The 20,356-nt window shown below is 42.3% G+C and overlaps 2 protein-coding genes across 4 annotated transcripts in view; one reads left to right on the top strand and one right to left on the bottom strand.

Annotated features, from left to right (window-relative positions):
• The window catches only part of CAST (calpastatin), a 770,242-nt gene that overhangs the window by 382,256 nt on the left and 367,630 nt on the right, over nucleotides 1-20,356 (bottom strand). The gene's annotated exons all lie outside the window — the stretch shown is intronic.
• PCSK1 (proprotein convertase subtilisin/kexin type 1) overlaps nucleotides 1-20,356 on the top strand; it is a 43,737-nt gene that overhangs the window by 5,587 nt on the left and 17,794 nt on the right. For both annotated transcript variants that reach the window (XM_086413239.1, XM_086413238.1), the window contains exons 3-9: nucleotides 1,457-1,567; nucleotides 3,686-3,832; nucleotides 5,843-5,919; nucleotides 12,027-12,115; nucleotides 15,034-15,206; nucleotides 16,232-16,444; nucleotides 18,921-19,021. In XM_086413239.1, coding sequence (XP_086269365.1) covers nucleotides 1,457-1,567; nucleotides 3,686-3,832; nucleotides 5,843-5,919; nucleotides 12,027-12,115; nucleotides 15,034-15,206; nucleotides 16,232-16,444; nucleotides 18,921-19,021 — 911 coding nt within the window. The remainder of the gene's footprint in view (nucleotides 1-1,456; nucleotides 1,568-3,685; nucleotides 3,833-5,842; nucleotides 5,920-12,026; nucleotides 12,116-15,033; nucleotides 15,207-16,231; nucleotides 16,445-18,920; nucleotides 19,022-20,356) is intronic.

Below are 20,356 nucleotides of genomic sequence, written 5' to 3'. Positions count from 1 at the left end.
ATATACAATAGAAGGATGCTACCAATTTGCTCTGTTCCATTTGGTCTGCTCTTACAGAGACTAATATGGGATTTGGAGTTAATGACATTAATCACAACTCTGTTTCCACCAATTGGTTGTTTACCTGATCAGATGGCAGAGTGCCTCTTCTTTTATTCCACTTTTAAAAAAATGCTCTTGATTTTCATTTTATTGCTCTTTTTTTTGGATAGGGATACTATTCTTCCAAATTAGCACTCTGAAGTGCACCAATATGCTATCTGCAAGTCTGTTAATGAAATCTCTAACTGTAAGTGACTCTCTCCCTCAAAGATTAGTACTTGTTCCCTAGCAGCCAGCTTCCAAAGACCAACTCAAATGGCAGGCAGTATATTCCAAGCATTGAGGTATTTTAAGCCAAAACAATTAAGCTTGAAAATACAGGCACTTTAAAAATAAATTATAATGACTAATTTCCAACCCTCAAGTCCCTCCCAATGTTTATAATAGGTTTGCAGTATGTTTTCTAATTGGAAATTTAGGATGGTGTTACTGGATGGCTTTATCCTTTAGCTGCAAATTACTTTTCAGTTTTTATTTTTGGATCTGACTCATTAGTATTCTCACATTAGCAATATCCTATCACACACTGGACTATCATCGTGTGTACGAAAGAGAGGATATGTTTTGGGTAGGAAACAGTCATGTTGCTCAGCAGAATCAGAGCACAGTAGCATCTCATAATGAATATAACCACAAGGCAGCCCCTCACCTCTTGGGGCCTCAAGTATAATAGGATTATGCTATAAATGTTGGAAAGGTAATTTTTGTATTGTCAGATCTCCTTGCATAATACATGAAACAAAATTAATGATAAGTGTGCATGGCCAGTAAGGCTCATCCATCATCCCAGATCTGTTTCTCATATTAAATATTCTTAAGCAGAAGGCTGAAGCACAGGGGAGCCAGAATTTTGAATCAGCAAAGACACAGCACCTTTCCTGTCTTTTGTCACATCTGCAATTTCTATTTTTGTGAATAAAGAAAGGGACATTAAGCTGTAAGAGCAACATAACAGCAGTCTCTGAGATCTCTTAGCTTGTTGACTCATTCCATGCAAATGGACAAATTTTCAGCTATGGAACCCTGGAACCTCAATATAAAAATGGGTATTATGGTCCATTTGCTGATGAAAGCAGGCTGAACTTTTACTTCCACTGGAATCACAGTGTCAATAATTTGAGGGAACCATCACTTCACTGACTACTTCTCCTCCTCGTAAAGGCACACTTTACCATAATAGAGGAAATGGTCATCTCCCCAGAGGGCAAGCCCTTATTCTCACTGAGCTGCCAGTGTGATCTGTAGTCAGGTGGAAACACTGATGGAGAGAATACTAGAGCTAGTTAGAGGGAAGATGATTACACCAGAGGTGGCTGTTTAACTGTTGATTTTCTTGCTATAAAACTCCTGGTAGGTGATATGGGCGGAACAACAGTATGAAAAAGAAAGAAGTAAACGTTCAGTTCTAAGAGACTCAGCACTAGATCTCTTCAATGATCCGATGTGGAATCAGCAGTGGTACTTGGTAAGTACCTGCATGAGGACTGCATAGGCCCCGGGTTACTTGTTATCTCTGAACATTAGATATTTTTAAGTAACAGATAATTCAGTACAGGGCTGTGTTACCCAGAGATCAGGGTGAATGGGACCTTCCATGATCTGGATCTTCTGTTTGGCTGTGTGAGAACATCTGAAAACACAGATCTTTAGCTTCTACAAGAGGAAGTCTCCTTACATTTATCTGGAATAAGTACAGAAGAATTGGGTCTTGCAAGGTAGGGTTGGAAAACAGTATTCATGGCAAAAATCAGACCTGCTCAAGGTTACTCCTGAGAACCCTTTAAATTATCCAAAGAGGACAGTGAACGTGATTCAGGATATATAGCCCTGAATGACAATTCTTACATGCTCCCAGGTGAGAATCTCTGAACTAGGCTAAAGGAAGGAACGTGAGGAAAGACAAAAGGCATCTATCTGTGAATGTCTAGACTTGCAAACCAGTTCTACCTTTAAAGGGCTTCCCTGGTGGCTCAGATGGTAAAGAATCTGCCTGCAATGCAGATGTGTTTGATCCCTGGGTCGGGAAGATCCCCTGGAGAAGGAAATGGCATCCCACTCCAGTATTCTTGCCCGGAGAATTTCATGGACAGAGAAGCCTCGCAAGCTACAGTCCATGGGGTCGCAGAGAGTCGAACACGACTGAGCAACTAACACACACTTAGTCCACCTTTAAGACAGTTACTAAATCCTTACAGGAATGTGGGCAGTGAGTGGAGAAACTGTACATGCTCCTGCCTGCCTGCCTGCAGAGTGCTCTCCCTTCTGTTTTCACATTAAGCCTCTACTGTAGTAACACATGGAATAGATGTGCTTATTGTTGAGAATACTGTAAAAGATAAAATTTCATGAGAACCATAAGCTGAGGTCTAGACGTCCTTGTTGCAGATAGGATGGGAAAGGAGATCAATTCCTCTTGAAACTCTCCTAACCTAAGTGATACTTGCTTGCTGCAGAAGACACTCATTAACACCTGTGCATCTACCATGTGCCAAATATTAATACTATCCTGTTTGACATGAATTAACTCATCTAGTTCTCACGCAACATTTTGTTGTTCATATAATAAGTATTTCCTTTTAACAGATGAAGAAACAGAGACATTGGCAAGTTGAATAACTTGCCAAAAATCACATGATTCTTGTGGTGGGACCATAGTTCATAGTTCCAGAGGCCATACTCTTAACAGCCACAGTCTCCGATTGTTCCTCCCACTGACAGAGAGTCCTTCTCTGGCTTTGGCCAACAATCTGTGTGCAGTTCCAGCCTCCTGGGATTCAGCTTCATGTTGGCCTAGAAAATTCTGGTTTTGCTCCTCCTCTTTCTGATGGGCATCGGCCAGGGGGCAATGCATTCATTGATACTTTTGATTGCTGTCATTTGTAAGTTTCCTGTTGATCCCTTCACTAAAAACCTGGCTTTCTTCTAATGCGTCTCTCTTGAATGCTTGGAGATGTGCTCATATCTGTATGCCTTTGCTGTCCAATCTCTCTTCCCTACAGCCCCACATACTGTAACTCTCAGAAAAGTTACCTGAAAAAAAAATCCTAAATCACCTCTCACAGATACTGACTCCCTAAATAACTTATAATTGGAAACAGGCAGTTCAATTCCAAGTCCTGGTAAGACTACAGCTTCGTGGGCATTCCAGGTACTGTAAATCCACGAGTAACTGTGAACCAGACAAAATAAAGTATGTTCAGTGTGGCAGTGGAGGTTTAGGATTTGGGGGAGATGGAAGCTTGGGGCAGCAAATAAAGCTTCAGTAGATGAAAAGCTTGAGCATGTTATTATAAATGAAAGCAACTTAGGGATAAACTTCTTCAAAGCCACACAGCTCAAAGACAAGGGGCACAGGGTGATTCATCTTTTCGAGTGATTTTCCATTGGAACAACTGGAAAAAGAGCAGAACTATGATGATTCACTTGGTCCTCCCCTCAACTTTGTCTTTTATTTCACCTAATTTCCTGCTTCTAAAGAATAGAATGACCCCCAGAAAAAGAAAGATGGGTCTCAAGACTGGAGCTTCAGTTCTCATTGTGCAGCAAATGATTTTACCAATGCTTCTTTGTTCTTTTTCACCAGCAAGATACAAGGATGACTGCAACCCTGCCCAAGCTGGATCTCCACGTGATACCTGTTTGGCAAAAAGGCATCACAGGCAAAGGTGTTGTTATCACTGTATTGGATGATGGCTTGGAGTGGAATCACACAGACATCTATGCCAACTATGTGAGTCTAAGCCCTTCTATTGCTGCAGCTTAGGGAGCTGTCTACACAGACATACAGTTAAGGCTTCACTTCCCTCAAGCAGGAGGTGCTCTGAGTGAGCCCTGGGGTTGATGAGCCAAGCTTTGGCTATTTCCCTCACCCCTCTGCCAGTGCACATAAATTTCTTTCTTTCTTTCTTTCTTCTTCTTCTTCTTTTTTTTTTTTTTTTGTATCACTAGACTTTGAAAGAATTCACTGAAGCCAAGGACTGTACAAAAGTTATGTGTGTTGGGGTTGGAGGAGGCACTTATACCGGCTAGATTATTAAAAAGCCATTCAAATTCTATGCCACTCAGTACTGGGGAACATGAAAGCAATCAGATCAAGCCTCACGTCTGAGATCATTTTCACAGTCATCCTCCTCACATTCCCTGTGGGTCAATAGCTCTCACATTGTGAAGTTATATGAACGTGACTCCATCCATGCAAATCAAAGCATGTACTTCATACTGCAAAAATGACAAGCTGAGAAAAGTTTACCAAAAATGGGAAGTAAATTATTTACTTGTTTATGAAGTTCTCCATAATATTTTAGGTCTTTAGGGGACTTCCTTGATGGTCCAGTGGATAAGACTCCATGTGCCCAAAGCAGGGGTCTTTAGTTCGATCCCTGGTCAAGGAACTATTAATAGATCCCATATGCCACAACTAAGAGCTCACACCCTGCAAATGAATATTCCACAGGCCACAGTTAAAAGATCTTACATGCCGAAACAGAGATCAAAGACCCAATGAGCCACACCTGAGACCCAGCACAGGCAAACTAATGAATTAAAAATATTTCAGGTCTTGATTTAAAGATCTGTGTTTTATCTTGAATACTACCCCCTGTCTTTATGCCAGCCTTTCTACTCAACCAACGTTCTAAAGCTAAAGAGCAAAGGAAATGGGGTGGAAAAGAGACAAAAAAGATTAGCAATTATTAAGACAGAGAAACATAAAGAACAGCCTGAGTGGTGACACAATTATTAAAAGGTGATTGGATCTCCTTGCAGTCCAAGGGACTCTTAAGAGTCTTCTCCAGCACCACAATTCAAGAGCTTCAGTTCTCTGGTACTCAGCCTTCTTTATTGGAGGAGGGCATGGCAACCCACTCCAGTATTCTTGCCTGGAGAATCCCACGGACAGAGGAGCCTGGCAGGCTACAGTCCATGAGGTCACAAAGAGTCGGACAGGACTGACTAAGCAGAAGCAGTAGAGAAATACAGAGAATAGCAGTCTGTTTTAAGTCTATTTAGTGTAACTGGGGTGGCTGAAGGAGCTCACTGTAGACCTGAGCCCCACCCCACAGCCAGCTCTTTACACCTGTATCCTTAGGAAAGATGAGTGTCAAAGTGTTACTAACTAGCTCTGGAGCCAGTTGAACCATTCCACTTCTCTGGACCTCAATTTTCTCATTTGGAAAATGACATGATTGAACTAAGTAAACTCTGACTCCTCCTGTTCTAATAGCCTATGAGATTCTATAGGTTTGGAAACATTCACTGAGAATTGTTGGCTCACTTCTCTGTGCACGTCATCTCTGCCTGGTTTCTGGCTATGATGAATGATAAAAAACGGGGCCAGAAACTCTAAACTGCAGACTCTCAAGCCATCAGCCAGAATGGGAATAGGACAGGGGTAGATTGAAAGGACTGATGTTGAAGCTGAAACTCCAGTTCTTTGGCCACCTCATGAGAAGAGCTGACTCATTTGAAAAGACCCTGATGCTGGGAGGGATTGAGGGCAGGAGGAGAAGGTGATGACAGAGGATGAGGTGGTTAGATGGCATCACCTACTCAATAGACATGAGTCTGGGTGGACTCCGGGAGTTGGTGATGGACAAGGAGGCCTGGCGTGCTGTAATTCATGGGGTCGCAAAGAGTCAGAGACAACTGAGCGACTGAGCTGAACTGAACTGAAGAAGACTTGGAAAACACTGCTTTTTTTTTTTTTTTTGATGCTACAGTGTAATTTTTGCTTTCTCTTTAGGATCCGGAGGCCAGCTATGATTTTAACGATAATGACCATGATCCATTTCCCCGATATGATCCCACAAATGAGAACAAGTAAGTAAATGTGGATTTGGGGGTGGGGTAAGTGCTTTAAAATGCTTTCATCTTATTTGAGAAAATTACACTATAACTATGATCCATATTTTTGCTCTCAGAAAATGGTCATGTACACCATCCATACTACAACATTTTGTTGCTTTTAAAACAGGAAACAGAAGCTTTTATTTTTATATTCCTTTTGGCTTATAGGACTATATTTCAATTAAACTTTCTTCTTATACTGTGAAATGTTCCCCTCAAAATGTTACTGAATATCTATGGCTTTAGAAGAAATATTTGGGACATTTATTCTTGTTCAGTCACTAAATCATGTTTGACTCTTTGAGATCCCATGGACTGCAGCACACCAGGCTTCCCTGTCTTTCACTATCTCCCAGAGCCTGCTCAGACTCACATCCACTGAGTTGATGATGCTATCTAACCATCTCATGCTCTGCTGTCCCTTTCTCCTTTTGCCTTCAGTCTTTATCAGCATCAGGGTCTTTTCCAACGAGTCAGCCATACAACAGGTAGCAAAGTATTTATTAGAGCCTCAGCTTCAGCAACAGTTCTTTCAATGAATACTCAGGGCTGATTTCCTTTAAGATTCATTGGTTTGATTTGCTTGCAGTCCAAAGCATTAAAGAATAAAAATCTTCACTCCATTACCATTGCACCTACTTCCTCTATGGATCTTTTACTATTACCAACATGCTTGTTGCTAGCCATGAAGAGAAATAGAGATGGCCAAAATAACAAATCCCTACGACTTCTTATGGTAGCCACAACCATGCTTCCTAGGCCCCTCAGAAGAGCGCGGAAAGACACCAGACAAGAGAAATACACCATAAGGCTTGGCCCTCAAATCCAACACAGTCTCCAGGGCACTGGGCTAATTAGTCTGTTCCAGAGTTTCTTCTGGGTATTTTAAAGCTAAAAGGAAGAGGCAAAGGACATCTTCTGACCCCTAAACTAACTCTCCAGAGTATCCACCGGGTAGTGAGTGAGGCTAAGAGCCAGACTTGGCAAAGCAACAAGGCAAATGAAGACCCAAAGGCAGGAGACATTTTAGCCTTTTTTCTTAGCTCCAAAGGAACTTCACCCTCTAGGCACACAGCCCCATGTCCATGCCCATGGGAAAACTCATCTTTGTGCATAAAGACATCTTTCACAGACTTGAAGGAGACATTTCACTCTTTCATTTGCTTCACCCAAAAGAAACTCATACCAAAAGAGAAAAAAGTCAAGGCAAAATGAGTACTGCTACAAGGTGTGTGGAGGGGGTGGGGTAGATGGGGTGGAAAGAGCAAGCAGGGAAAAGCTCTTTGTGTCTGTCATGTAATATACTTCCCTTTCCTTTCTTCCTCCCTCTTGGATTAGTATCCAACTTGGGTCAATCAGTTCTCTCTCTCTCTCTCTCTCACTTTCACTTTCCCTCTCAGTTTCTCCCTGATTGTCTCAGAATTCCCACGTGGCTGGTGTGGTATTGTTGACTGAAAGCTGTTACATTGGATTGTCCTCCTCCAGAAGGCTCACAAACCCCAGGGAGGGAGTCTGGAGCTCAAGGACTTGGCTTCAACTTCTGGGTGGTTATTTCTTCCCTCGGGGGGAAGGGGAGGTTTGGGGAGGCACCATTTACTTTCCTTCAGTACCACTTATTTCTTCTAGCATTTATCTTTTAAAGGGGTCAACCGCAAGCAGCCCTACAGGTTAGAATATTCCATTAACAACACAATAGGAACCATGAGGGGGGCCCCCTTGGAGGAAAGTGGGATGTCTCAGAAGCTTAGAGTAGGACTCCCCAGACAAATGTTCAGCCATATTTCTGAGTGAGGGCAGTGTGGGAGCAGGAGGAACTTCTATCCTTTTACAGCAGGACCTTGCAATGTTAGCCTGGCTGGTAGTGAGAGCTTTGCCAATCACCAGAAAGGAGGATGGCTTTGAGGAAGTCACTCACCTCACTCTGCCTCTATTTTTTTTTTTTTTAATTTTGTCTCAAAACAAGATGACAAGGTCCCTGTTTACCTACTCTCCTAAAAGAAACTACCTTAGGAAATGGGCAATAAGTGCTGAGAAGAAAAGGGCACTCTTCCTAGAATGAACTAGAAGTGACAACTCTCATTCCTTTCCCTTGGTCAAGACTAAGAGGGAAATCCGCTCCCACCCACATGGGTTCAGCTGAGGACACTGTTAGCTGGAGGTGTCAGCCCAGCCTCTTGCTTAGGCAGTGCCTTGGGTCTGGTCCAGGATCCAACATGGGTGATGATTTGTGTGGCAGACGCGTGATAGGTGAATACCTGGTGAAATGATATTCTTGGAGTTTTGTACTTGTGAAAAGGGGAACTCAGGTGTCCTTCTTTCCCACTGCCAAACAAAAGGGACTTGCAACTCATGGTACTGATGATAGCCAATTCACAGAGTTTCAAAGGCCCCAAAATAGCAGCCTATACAATTTTATTTAATTTGTGCCTGAAAACTGTGAGCTTCTAGAGCACAGCAGACCATGGACCATGCACGTAGCATAGGATTAGGACAGTAGAGCCAAACACTTAAGAGCACAGACTTTACAGTTAGATTTAGTTCAAATCTTAGATCTTTCACTTAATAGCTGAGTGACCATGAGCAAATTATTTAACTTTGTGACCAGTTTTATCATCTACTGTGACAGACTTTTATTTTCTTGGGCTCCAAAATCACTGCAGATGGTGACTTCAGCCATGATATTAAAAGACACTTCCTCCCTGGAAGAAAAGTTATGACCAACCTACACAGCATATTAAAAGGCAGGGAGACTACTTTGCTGACAAAGGTCTGTATAGTCAAAGCTATGGTTTTTCCAGTAATCCTGTATGGATGTGAGAGTTGGATCATAAAGAAAGCTGAGCACCAAAGAATTGATGCTTTTGAACTGTGATGTTGGAGAAGACTCTTGAGACTCCCTTGGACTGCAAGGAGATCAAAACACTCAATCCTAAAGGAAATCAATGCTTAATATTCACTAGAAGGACTGATACTGAAGCTCCAATACTTTTGGCCACCTGATGCAAAGAGCTGACACATTAGAAAAGACCTGGTGCTGGGAAAGACTGAAGGCAGGAGAAGGGGATGACACAGGATGAGATGGTTGGATGGCATCACCGACTCAATGGACTTGAGTTTGAGCAAACTCCTGCAGATGATAAAGGACAGGGGAGCCTGATATGCTGCAGTCCATGGGGTCTCAAAGAGTCAGACACCACTGAGCGACTGAACAACAACCAAAGAGATAATGATGGTACCTATTTCATTGGGGATTTGTGGGGATTAAATAGGTTTATATATATAATTGACTTGGATCGTGTCTGGTACATAGAACAAGTTAAACATGTACTATGATAATGATGATTAAGGCTTCTCATTTAGCAACTAAGGTAGAACTCCTTTCAGTGAGGAAAAAAGCATGACAAGAATAATATTATCTGATAAGAGCAGAAGCAGAGACAAGTCAATTTTCTGAGCCAATTCGGAATCTGCTATTTGAAAATTACACAAAAAGCAACTATCTCTCAGGGTCCTCTTGATTATCAACCAAAAAGCTAACATCTCCATCATTTATCAAAAGGCACAATAAAAAAATAGAGTTAGTTACCCTTCCAGCATAGTGTCAGAAATAAATCCCTTAGGTTTAGAAAATGAATTGCCCCATTTTGTTTTGGCCTTCACAGCAGTTAGAGACCTATTATCTCCCAGTTCCAAGGGCTTTATCTCTCCAAACGATCTGTGTTGCTGCTGTTCTTTATTACTATGTAAATGAAGTTAATAAAAGCTGCGTTTGAATTCTCCTCTGGAAATCAAGAGAGGCATCACTAAATAACAAAATCTTAAAAGTACAGGTAACCCTTACTAGTAATCTAGCATGAATTTGTAATCAATATTTCAACAAAAATTTCAGATTATTTTTCTAGCTATATAACATATATGGCAAGGATATTTTAACAAGTGCCGTGGTAGTCTTTAAATTACCTTCTGAAATAATTTTTCAAACATAAATTTGTTTAAATGCCAGTTACAACCATTGTTCTAAGATAATAGAGGTTGCTTTTACCCCAGAGGCTGATTTAAGGGAAGAAAGCCATAGGTCTAAAAAGAATGACATGGAAGCACTTTGATAAAGTCTTCTTTTTCTCAAGGAACAGAGGTGAGAAGTGAGGATAAGAGGAGGAAAAGATATCAATCCCTATTTGTACATGATCCTACATTTTTTAAAGAAAATAGTCCTTAGTATGTAAAGAGAGATAATAGGTAGTGTCATGCCGCATCATTTTTAGGACAGAGGTATAATGCTGCAGATGTCTGCTCACAGGCTGCTTCTGTAAGTTCTATCTATCCACCTGGAGACTTTGCTATCTTGGGTCCTGTCTTCCATTTTGTATGAACAGAAATTCAGGTGACGGTGACTTCTGGTAGCATATTTCTCAGAGAATGGCAACTGAATTTTCCCTTCTACAAAGGTAGAGAGGGCTAAGCCCCCAAAGAAGCATAAGATGCCTTCTTCATGTTCAATATGCATGCATTTTGCAGAGAATAGATGTATATTGGTCAGGACAGCTTCAGTTGCAAGTGAGAGAATCCTAACTTGAAAATTAAGTAAAATGGAGGTTTAAAAATATTTTTTACCCAAGAGATGATCAGCTGTAGGCATGGCAAGATCCAGAAACTCAAATAATATGCCTTGAGGACACCAATTACTCTAGCTCCATCTCCTGGCGCTGCTCACCTCCCCTTAGCTTCATTTTCAACAGAGAATGCCTCATAGCAAGATCCACAAGGCTCACAAGGCACTTAAGCATCAGTTCTTGAAAGATGTCTGGGAGGACAAGTCTCATGATAGAGACTCACAAGGAATGGCTGAGGGTTACTTCCCCAGATGGGACAATGCTGGAAGACCGAAAACAAGTTGGTGCCTGCTACATCAGGGAAGACTGTGAATTGCATTGTTCTGACTTAGGACTCCTATCCAGTATTAACATAAAGGAGGCCATCATTCAGTGGAAGGAGACCAGGAAATCATCTTTGGTATTTTAGGTAAAAAAAGAAAAGTGAAACTGGTTTATTTTAAAAGACCAGTCAATTCAGAAATTTTCTATTTCATTCTGGCCTAAATAGATGTCCAGTAGAGTAGTAATCAGAAGGAGCTGGCTGACATTTGCTCAGACCTAACCCTTGCTCTTTTTCCCTGTGTCAGCATATGTGGTCAGCGGCTCCTCCAAAGGTGTCCACAGCCTTTGTGCTGCTCCTGGAAGCTTTCACAATGGAATAAAATCATGAAGCAACCAACTTCACATTAAAGTTCCCTCAACTTATTTACCTTCCTCAAGTCAGGAAGGTGACAGGAAAAGATAATCACTATGTCTAGAATTTCAGAAATGATACTTTTATACTTTGGTCTGTTTAAGATGGATTTTCTTTTCCCCCAAATGTTCTGAAATCGTAAATTACCTTCATCATCTGGTTGCAAAACTAGTCTTTTTCAGGCTTCTGGTCCCAATTAGAGTTGCAGGAGCACCCTGGCATCCCAAATAGCCTGGAGTGCCTTGTTAAACATTTCGAAATCCCCTTGGGACCAGGAAACCATCAGATGTTTTAGTCTGGTGTATGGTTAGAAGAGGAGAGGAGGCCTTGAAAGGGGGGCTCTGTTCTACATATCCCCTTAAGACTGGTCCAGATTAACCTAATCCAAGGAAGTCACTAGTGGGGGAGCCGGAGGGAAGGGGTCACTTCAACACCAAAAAGCATGGGACTGCTCATAGGAAGTATTAATAGCTAACACTTCCTGGTTCTTTCTGTATACCAGCCACTGTTCTAAGTGTTCTGAATACTTAGTGTTTCATGGGATGCCACATCTTTTGGAGGACCAGTCACTTTCCCAAGGTCATATACCTAGCAGAAGCTAGAATTTAAACTCATATACTTGGGCTCTGGTACTTGTTCCCTTCACCTATCTACACGTCATCTAACACTGATGGGATAAAAACCAGCAACAGGCTGACGAAAAGTTAGTATATCCATGGACCATCGATTTGTATGCAAAACCAATGTTTGCCCTCATTTACATTTTATAAATTCTATTTTCTCATCCTCAGACATGGAACCAGATGTGCAGGAGAAATTGCGATGCAAGCAAATAATCACAAGTGTGGGGTCGGAGTTGCATACAATTCCAAAGTTGGAGGTAAAGCAGAGGGTCGTTCCCGTAGATTCGCGCTTTGAGTCTTGTGTTAACTGGTGTAAATGGGGTGGGCAGAGGGGACTTTTCAACAACCAGAGGGAGAAGTGAACCCCATGCAAAATTTACTACAGAGCTTGAGTGTGATTTGAAATCTGCAAATCAGTGGATCTGGGTTCTCAAAAAATGATACCTGAATAAAGCCCATACCTCTCTTCTGGGGGAGGAGAGGGCGGGATGGAAATGTTGAATAGCTTTTGAAGCAAATCTGATTTTCTCTGTGTTCTGATTTAGAAGGGCTTGTTATTGAGTTCTGGCTAAGAGAACAGAAGGAAAAGGTAAATTTAGGCAAAGACTTTCCCTGCCTCTCGGTTCTGTAGTCCTTCAGTTCACAATGAACAGTCAAAAATTAAATAAAAAGAATGCATATGTATCACAGAAAGAAGACAAAGGTTATCTGTAGTAGCAAGAATTTAGAATCTCTGGTTGTTTCAATGTCTTTATGGGTAAGCATACGGTAAGTTCCATCAGCACAATTTGATAAAGGAACTATTTACAAGAGTCCAAGGGAACAAGTGGCTGTTGCAAGCAGATGTTACCACCTTCAGACCTAGTGGAGCCGGGGGAGGAAGTAGTCATGGAACCTGGGAAGAGAAAGCTGTGGCCACATGAGACAGCCACAGGACAAGAGCTGGGGCCCGGAGTACAACAGCAGAGGGGCTTCGAGGCAGGGAGGATCCTGAAAGGAGCACTTCGTTCTCCCCTCACCCCCCAACCTCCTGCCGCCGTGTCAGTTGGCTGACACCGACGTGAAGACAAGAGAGCCCACTGCTGCCATCCAGGTTCCTCTGGATCTGCAGGGGATCAGAGAGAATAAAGCACTTGCCTCTCCTCTTCACACTAGCCTTTCCTCTGGAGCTCATGGAGACATTATTGGTTTTGCACTTAATTTGCTTTCTAAAATCACAACAAAAAAGATTCATTGTAGAACATGGCCATGATGGTGAGACTCTTTCAAGCTCTACATGAGCATACCTTGAATGTGGTTTTGTAATCCTTTTCAGAAATCAAATAAATATACATCCTAGCTTACAGAATGCATCTCTCACTAACATAGCACATACTCCTAGGTTTTAGGTGTCATTCCTGATTCCTTTGATGCCAGCGTTGTCAAAGTGACATGTTAATCTACAGAAAATGAAGGCAGGAGCACAAATTACATTATCACCTAGAAAAAGAAAGCCCTTTCTAAGGAGTGATGAACAAAGTAGCTATAGTCTGTGAGAGAATCATCTCACCCTTTCATTTTACAAAGGAGGAATCAGAAGCAAGATCCTCAAGGAAACTAAAACACACCTACTGTGTGTCCATCATTTAACTCCCAAGACAGGATCTACATCCTGGAAGTTAACAGGATGGATCTGAGCACCAGATTTCTGGGCTTCAAGTCCCAGTTGCAAGCCATGTGGCCTTGGACAAGTCCCCGTCCCTCTCTGACCTCAGTCTCTCTCCCTGGGAAAAATTACAGCATCCGCCTCAAATGGTTCTCATATGGATAGATGAGTTCACACATTTAAGGCCTGTGTAATGGTAACTGCATACAATATATCCTCAATGCACATGAGCTGTGATCAAACCCATTTTACAGTTGAAGAAACTGAGGCACAAAGAAGTGGCTTGCCCAAGATCATAGAGCTAGCAAATAGTAAAGCTGGGATTTTTTTTCCCCCCAAATGCATTTTAAACAATTTTCTTAAAAAAAATAAATGTGACTTCTATTAGTCATGTCAGCTCCACGTTCCTTTACCCATGCTCCATCGTAAACAGTCATGTGAAAACCTGAGGCCGTGCACTCCGTTGCATCATTAGCCTGAAGCCAGCACTAACCAGGTAGCTGCCGATATCTGTCTAAACTGCTTTTGCCTTCCTGGCTCTTGCGTCCGTGAGTCTGATGATGGGCGACAGCCTGTTGGAAAGCACAATGAGCCACTGCATCTGCCTTCTCCGGATGAAAAACGATTCCCCCTCAGGAGTGAAATCCATGGCAATGATTTCATCCTTGAAATTATTTAGGAGAAAAGGAAGCATGTTCCTTTGCAAATGTTTCTTAGCAAACACATAAAAGAATGGCCTCTGGGTTATTTTCAATCAGTGCTTAGAAACAGGAGTTCTTTCCCTACTTGTTAGTCTTCTTTTGTAGGTAGGTCTTCTCAAGCTGCACAGGTTCCCGTACAGAGCCCTTTGTAAAGCGCTGGCTGGGCCACAGCCGTTGATGGGATAGTCATAAGCAGGCATGTTGACAGAGGGTTGTTTGATGCCTCTTTCTGAAAACTGTCCCATCATTTTCAGCTTATTAGGTCAGCAGGGGGAGGGGAGACATTTTTTTCCAGTGGAAAAATAAGCCTTTATTCTTACTGATTATACTTTAGCTTTTTTAAAAACATTTCATTTTGTATTGGGGTAGAGCCAATTCACAAACAATGTTGTGATCATTTCAGATGAACAGCAAAGGGACTCAGCCATACATATACATGTATCCACTCTCCCCCAAACTCCCCTCCCACCCAGACTGCCATATAACACTGTTCCCTGTGCTACACAGTAGGTCCTTGTCAGTTACCCAATTTAAGTACAGCAGTGTCTACATGCCCATGACATTTTATAATCGACAACAACCATGCCCACTGCATAGCACAAATAGTTACCTCTAAAGGGCAGATAAAGAAAGCTTCTGGAGGCAGTGGCTTGTATCTCCCCATGGTGCTGTTAGCAGCTGGGTCACAGGCATTTGGGACATACAATGGTTACCCTGTTTTTGACTCTTTGGATAGTCCTTTGAAGAATAAAATATTAAGAGCCTTGTGCCATCCTGCATGCACACACTGACATCAACATATTTTGTATTTGTCTGTTTTGCTGTTCAGGCATAAGAATGCTAGACGGCATTGTGACCGATGCTATTGAAGCCAGCTCAATTGGATTTAATCCTGGGCATGTGGATATTTACAGCGCAAGCTGGGGCCCTAACGATGATGGGAAAACTGTGGAGGGGCCTGGTCGACTGGCCCAGAAGGCTTTTGAATATGGTGTCAAACAGGTGAGATGCTTAACACAGACCCAGTTGAAATGAAAGCTGACCACTGGAAAAGGAAGAGAAGGGAAGAACACTTAGCTTACGTGCAAAGAAATGGTTGTGAATTTCTTGCTGCTGTTAATGATTTGAACTGCATTTAGAGACCCAAATCATTCTTCAGAGAGATGGAAGTTAATGTTTTCCCCATTTGGGCCTGACATTCAACAGATATTCATTCCTCTTAGAATATTTACTTAAAAAAAAAAAAGTACTCTGGATAGGTCCTTTCTCATTTTCCTGCTGCTTCTGAATGTCTACCCTAGGTAAACTACTCCCCAGACTTCTTTCAGACACTCTGAAAAGGCGCCTTCAATGCAGGAGCGTGCCGCCTCCCTCTCTACACGTGCCTGGTGGACACTTCTGCCTTGGTTGTGTTGCTCTAAAACTGGGGCTGAGGGCATCCTTGCCAAGATTCTAAGGCCTAGTTCTGCACAGGATGGAACAAAAGTAGAAACTTTGGAAAGCACAAATTGAAAAACCATAGAAAGAGTAGCCTTGACGAGTTCCATTCAATTGAAGAGTCCCTTTTAACGCAGCTGCAAAGCAGATCTGAATAATGCCTGATTTTGTCACGCTATCAGTCAGCCAGAAGATTCAACCAGAAATGAAGAGAGGAAGTTCAAAGACTCAAATGGAGTGACATAAGCCAAGGGAACGGCCAAAATACTAATAATAATAATGAGTGAGTGCTAAAGGCCAGATTATGAATCCACATAATACGGAAAAAAAAGAAAAGAAAAGTCCTCACTCCACACCATCCCAGAGAGGAGGATGGAGGAGGACCAGCATGCCAGAGCCCACCAGGGGCTTGTAACACACAGTCTTGGGAGAGTCCTCCTGCTGGAGGACCTGGAGACAAAACTGATCACAAATTCCTGTCTCTGAGAACCTCATGCATGCATTTATATACTTCTTGGGGATTTTATTGGGCGATGACAGCAATCTCAGCAGATGATAACAGACATGGTAAATTTTGGCTTTTCCTTTAGGGCAGACAAGGAAAGGGCTCTATCTTCGTCTGGGCCTCCGGGAACGGGGGGCGTCAGGGAGACAACTGTGACTGCGACGGGTACACGGACAGCATCTATACCATCTCCATCAGCAGTGCCTCGCAGCAAGGCCTATCCCCCTGGTACGCAGAGAAGTGCTCCTCCACGCTGGCCACCTCGTACAGCAGTGGGGACTACACCGACCAGCGAATCGTAAGCTGCTTTTGTCTGCTTCTCTCTGCTTAGGTAGGAGAGCACAGTTCGCCTTCCAAAGGATCCTTGGGTCAGATGGATTTGCTTAAGCTTCCTGTCTCAGTTAGGGAGACTCACACGTTACTCACCTGAAGGGTGGGTATGTATTGGGAAGTCTTCTCTCTCAGGGATAATGATACATCTGCTAAGATGTTGTTGCCCCTCGGTCATGTCTAAACTCAGCCCTGAGAAGCCACCAACTTGTCATTCAACGACCAAGACTCTAAATGGCTCTTCAGCTTGTGTGATGCCTCCCTGAAAACAGCCTTAAAGGAGATTTTAGGGTTGTAGGGGCTTATCATCCTTGTACTTGTTGATCCTCTAATAGCAGGGAGAATGTCTGACTTGCCCTTTAGTGGACAATAAAAGTATGGAGCATGCACCAGCTATGTCTCCTAAGAACGGATGACCTACAGGAAAATAACAGCCTAAGTTTCCCCTGAGGTGAACTTCTCAGCATCTGAATAAGCAGCTTAGGAAGGTTATATGCTCAGAGAGCATCTCCAGCCCACGCTTGGCTGTGCCTTCTCTTCCATGAGTCAGACTGCCAAGGGCAATTATTGGATTTCCCTTCAAGGGCATGATGATGAAGGGCCATTCGGGGGCTTTGAGAACAAAGAGAGGCACTTTTAATTTAAAAATGGAAAGCCTCAAACTTAACTCCTGACACAGAGAAGAACCAACTAGCTAAAGCATGTAGACCTTAATAAAATAATAGGTCAAGATCCAATTAGATTGTGGGTCAACCCCCTAATAATTAGCCTTTGGAATGTGTGTAAAATTCATATTAATGACATCTCAACACAATTGTCAGAACTAAGATCTTCATGCAGGATCACTCTTCTAGAACTCTGTCTCTGCAACCTACTCTAGTTAAGACAGTAAAACTGGGGTCTCAACTTGGAAGCCCTGGCCTACCTCTCATTCTGGTATTTTCAATTACTCAAAGAGACGGTGACATTCCACCCAGGGCCTCTTGACAGCAGAGATAACTTAGAGCCTTTGAAAGGAGCCTGTGAGACGTGTGTCCTGCCTGCATGCACAGCCTCCAGCTCTTAATGATCCCAGGGGTGTCCAGAGTAGCTTTTCAAAAAAAATGGCCTGTTGTCCATCACAGAGTCACCATTTCATAGACAGACCCTCATCTGAGCCACTCTGCTCCGAAGCAGGAGGAAGAATTTGCATCTTTGTAAAGATCCCTCTTTAGGAACACCAGCCATAGAAGAGACAGCTGGTGGTGTCTATTTGAGACAGTTGCAGTAACACAGCCTTTGTCTTACGCAAACCTCTTCCTCAGCAGAGTCATCTCTGGGGGCTTACTCGCGTCAACAGGTAAAAGGGCAAACTTGCTTCCGCAGCCCTCGGAGGAGCACAGCCACTGTCACCTGAGATATTCAGCGACTCCAAGTGGGAAGCCAAAGGAGGTGATAATGGAACAGATTATTTTTTTACACTTCCCTCCCACACATTGAAATCTCTAGCTGAAAATCACAGTGCAAGAGCCTGGGTAGGTGTCTTGCTAGCAGTCCTTTGGCCCAACTTCTGGTTCAACCAACAACACAGTGGTCCTTAAGGAAGACTAATTGGAAGTCTTTTTGGTTTCTTCCCTTCATTTCAGCAACCTCTTCAGTAAGCTAAAATTAGCCCAGGTAATTCCTTACGTGCAATGGCATTGTGTGAAAATTTGCTTTCACAGACAGGATCTCATTTCAGCTTCAGAATATGAGTTAAGAAGTGTCAACCTCACTTGACAGACAGGGACAACCAAGTGACTTGCCCATGGGACACATCTACTGAGTGGCAAGTTTAGAATTTGAGCCCAGATCTGTGTCTAGCACACTTTCATTTGAAAAACTCACCATTTTCAAAGTGAAAATATGATGCTAACTCCTGGCCATCAGAAGACATCAACAGTGAGTGCAAGCGAAACACACTCAACACGTTTTGCACAAGCAGTTCAAGTGGCCAAAATCAGCACAACTTCCTTTTGCTGAAGAGGCAGGCAAATGTCAATCTGAAGGCAATGGGGAGCTGGGAATGAGGCAAAATTTCTAAATATGCCAGGCCAAACACAATGGACCTGATGATTAATGGGCCAGCATGATTCACAGTGATTCTGAAACAGTCCCTTTTTTACAGACAGCGTTTCATTTGGGAATCTCAGTAGAGGAAAAAAAAAAATTCACAGTGGGAGGACTTCATCCCCAGAAAAGGCATTCTGATGCCAGAATTATAGACAAGTTGCATATAGAGGAGAGGGAGATAAAATATCAGCAGATGGCAAACATCCGCCTGTGGTTCAGAAGAGGAAGTAGGGAATCGCATCAGCTGGGCTTCCTGATCAGAGCAGATGCAGCCCTCGGTAGGGTTAACCCCCAGGGCCAGGATCACACGCCTCACATGTTCTCCCACGTTTCTCTCTCCTGATACCCCCCAGACGAGCGCTGACCTGCACAATGACTGCACGGAGACCCATACGGGCACCTCAGCCTCTGCACCCCTGGCCGCTGGCATCTTCGCTCTAGCCCTGGAAGCAAAGTAAGGCCCAGAAAGCTTCTGATCACCTGTAAGAAGCTGCTTCTCCTTCTTTTTAAATAGCATATATTCTTTTCTGAATATACAGTTATAGTAGAAAACTACCAAAAATAGTAAGTTCTCTTCCAGTTAACATCTCGAGGTAGGTTTCTTGCACACACTTGTCTTACAAAATTGGGATCTTAATTCACACACTATTCTGCAAATTTTTTCATCCGTCTGTATCCAAATCAATCTTCCCTGACCTTTAGAAACGCATGCCCTCCTCCCACTCAGCTCTAAGGCCTTCTCACTTCTGGTTATTCCCACCGAGACTACCCACAGATAGTCTCCTGTGGGTAGTATTAGGAATACCATGTTTTTAAAACTATCCCTTTTCTTTTTAGGTTAGGGTTAGCCCAGTCGTAAAGCTGACAAAACACATCAGGGGACATAAGAATTAAAAACAGGACTTTTATCTTTTCATTTCCTTCTCCAGAGGATCTTCCTGACCCAGGGATCAAACTCGGGTCTCCCATATTGTAGGCAGATGCTTTACCGTCTGAGCCACAAGGGGAGTCATTATGTAAATGCAAATCTTACTAAAGCCATTTGTGCTTAAACACCCTTGTCCATTGATAGCAGTTACTGTTTCTGATAATTTCCTGAAGATAAACATTTACAACTGAAATTTTGGTGTCAAAGGGAATGCCTACTTTAATGATCCTGATACATATTGTCAAGTTAGTCTAGAAAGACTGTACCATTTTATATTCCCATCAGCAATATATGTGTGAAAGTGCCAGTTTCCTAAAGCCTTATCAAACCTATATTTATCTTTTAAATGTTTGCTACTTTGATAGGTGAAAATGGCATCTCATCTTTATATGCTTTTATTTCATTACTAATGAAGCTCAAATATTTTATATTCTTTTGCCATTTATCATCTGTGATTGCTGTTTATGACCTTGATTTTGTTTTATGGTCTTAGTTAGAAAAGCTACTAATGCTCGGTTAGTTGACATTTATCTTTTAATTTTATTTACATGTAATTTTTAATTTAATGAAGTTACTATGTATACAGTTACCTTTATCAGTCTCTAAGTTCTTTTTTTCCCTTTTTTTTATGCTCAGGAAAATCCTTGCAACCCCAAATTATATAAATATACATTTATGTGTCTTTTATTAGATATTTATTTTCTAAATCCCCCTGGAATTTATCTTAGTGTATGCTACCAAAAAGGGATTTAGCAACATTTCCCCTTCAAAATAGTTATTCAATAGTCTAATACTTAATACAGAGGAAAAAAAGTCTGTCTCACACTATATGGCCACACCTTTTTATTCATCCTTATTTCT

This window comes from Bos grunniens, chromosome 7 (genome assembly GCF_055505025.1).
Source record: "Bos grunniens cultivar Pamir isolate PY7600 chromosome 7, Bosgru_T2T1.0, whole genome shotgun sequence".
In the NCBI taxonomy this organism is placed as follows: Eukaryota; Metazoa; Chordata; class Mammalia; order Artiodactyla; family Bovidae; genus Bos; species Bos grunniens.
Note: the sequence above shows the minus strand (reverse complement) of the source record. Positions and strands in the feature narration are given on the sequence as shown.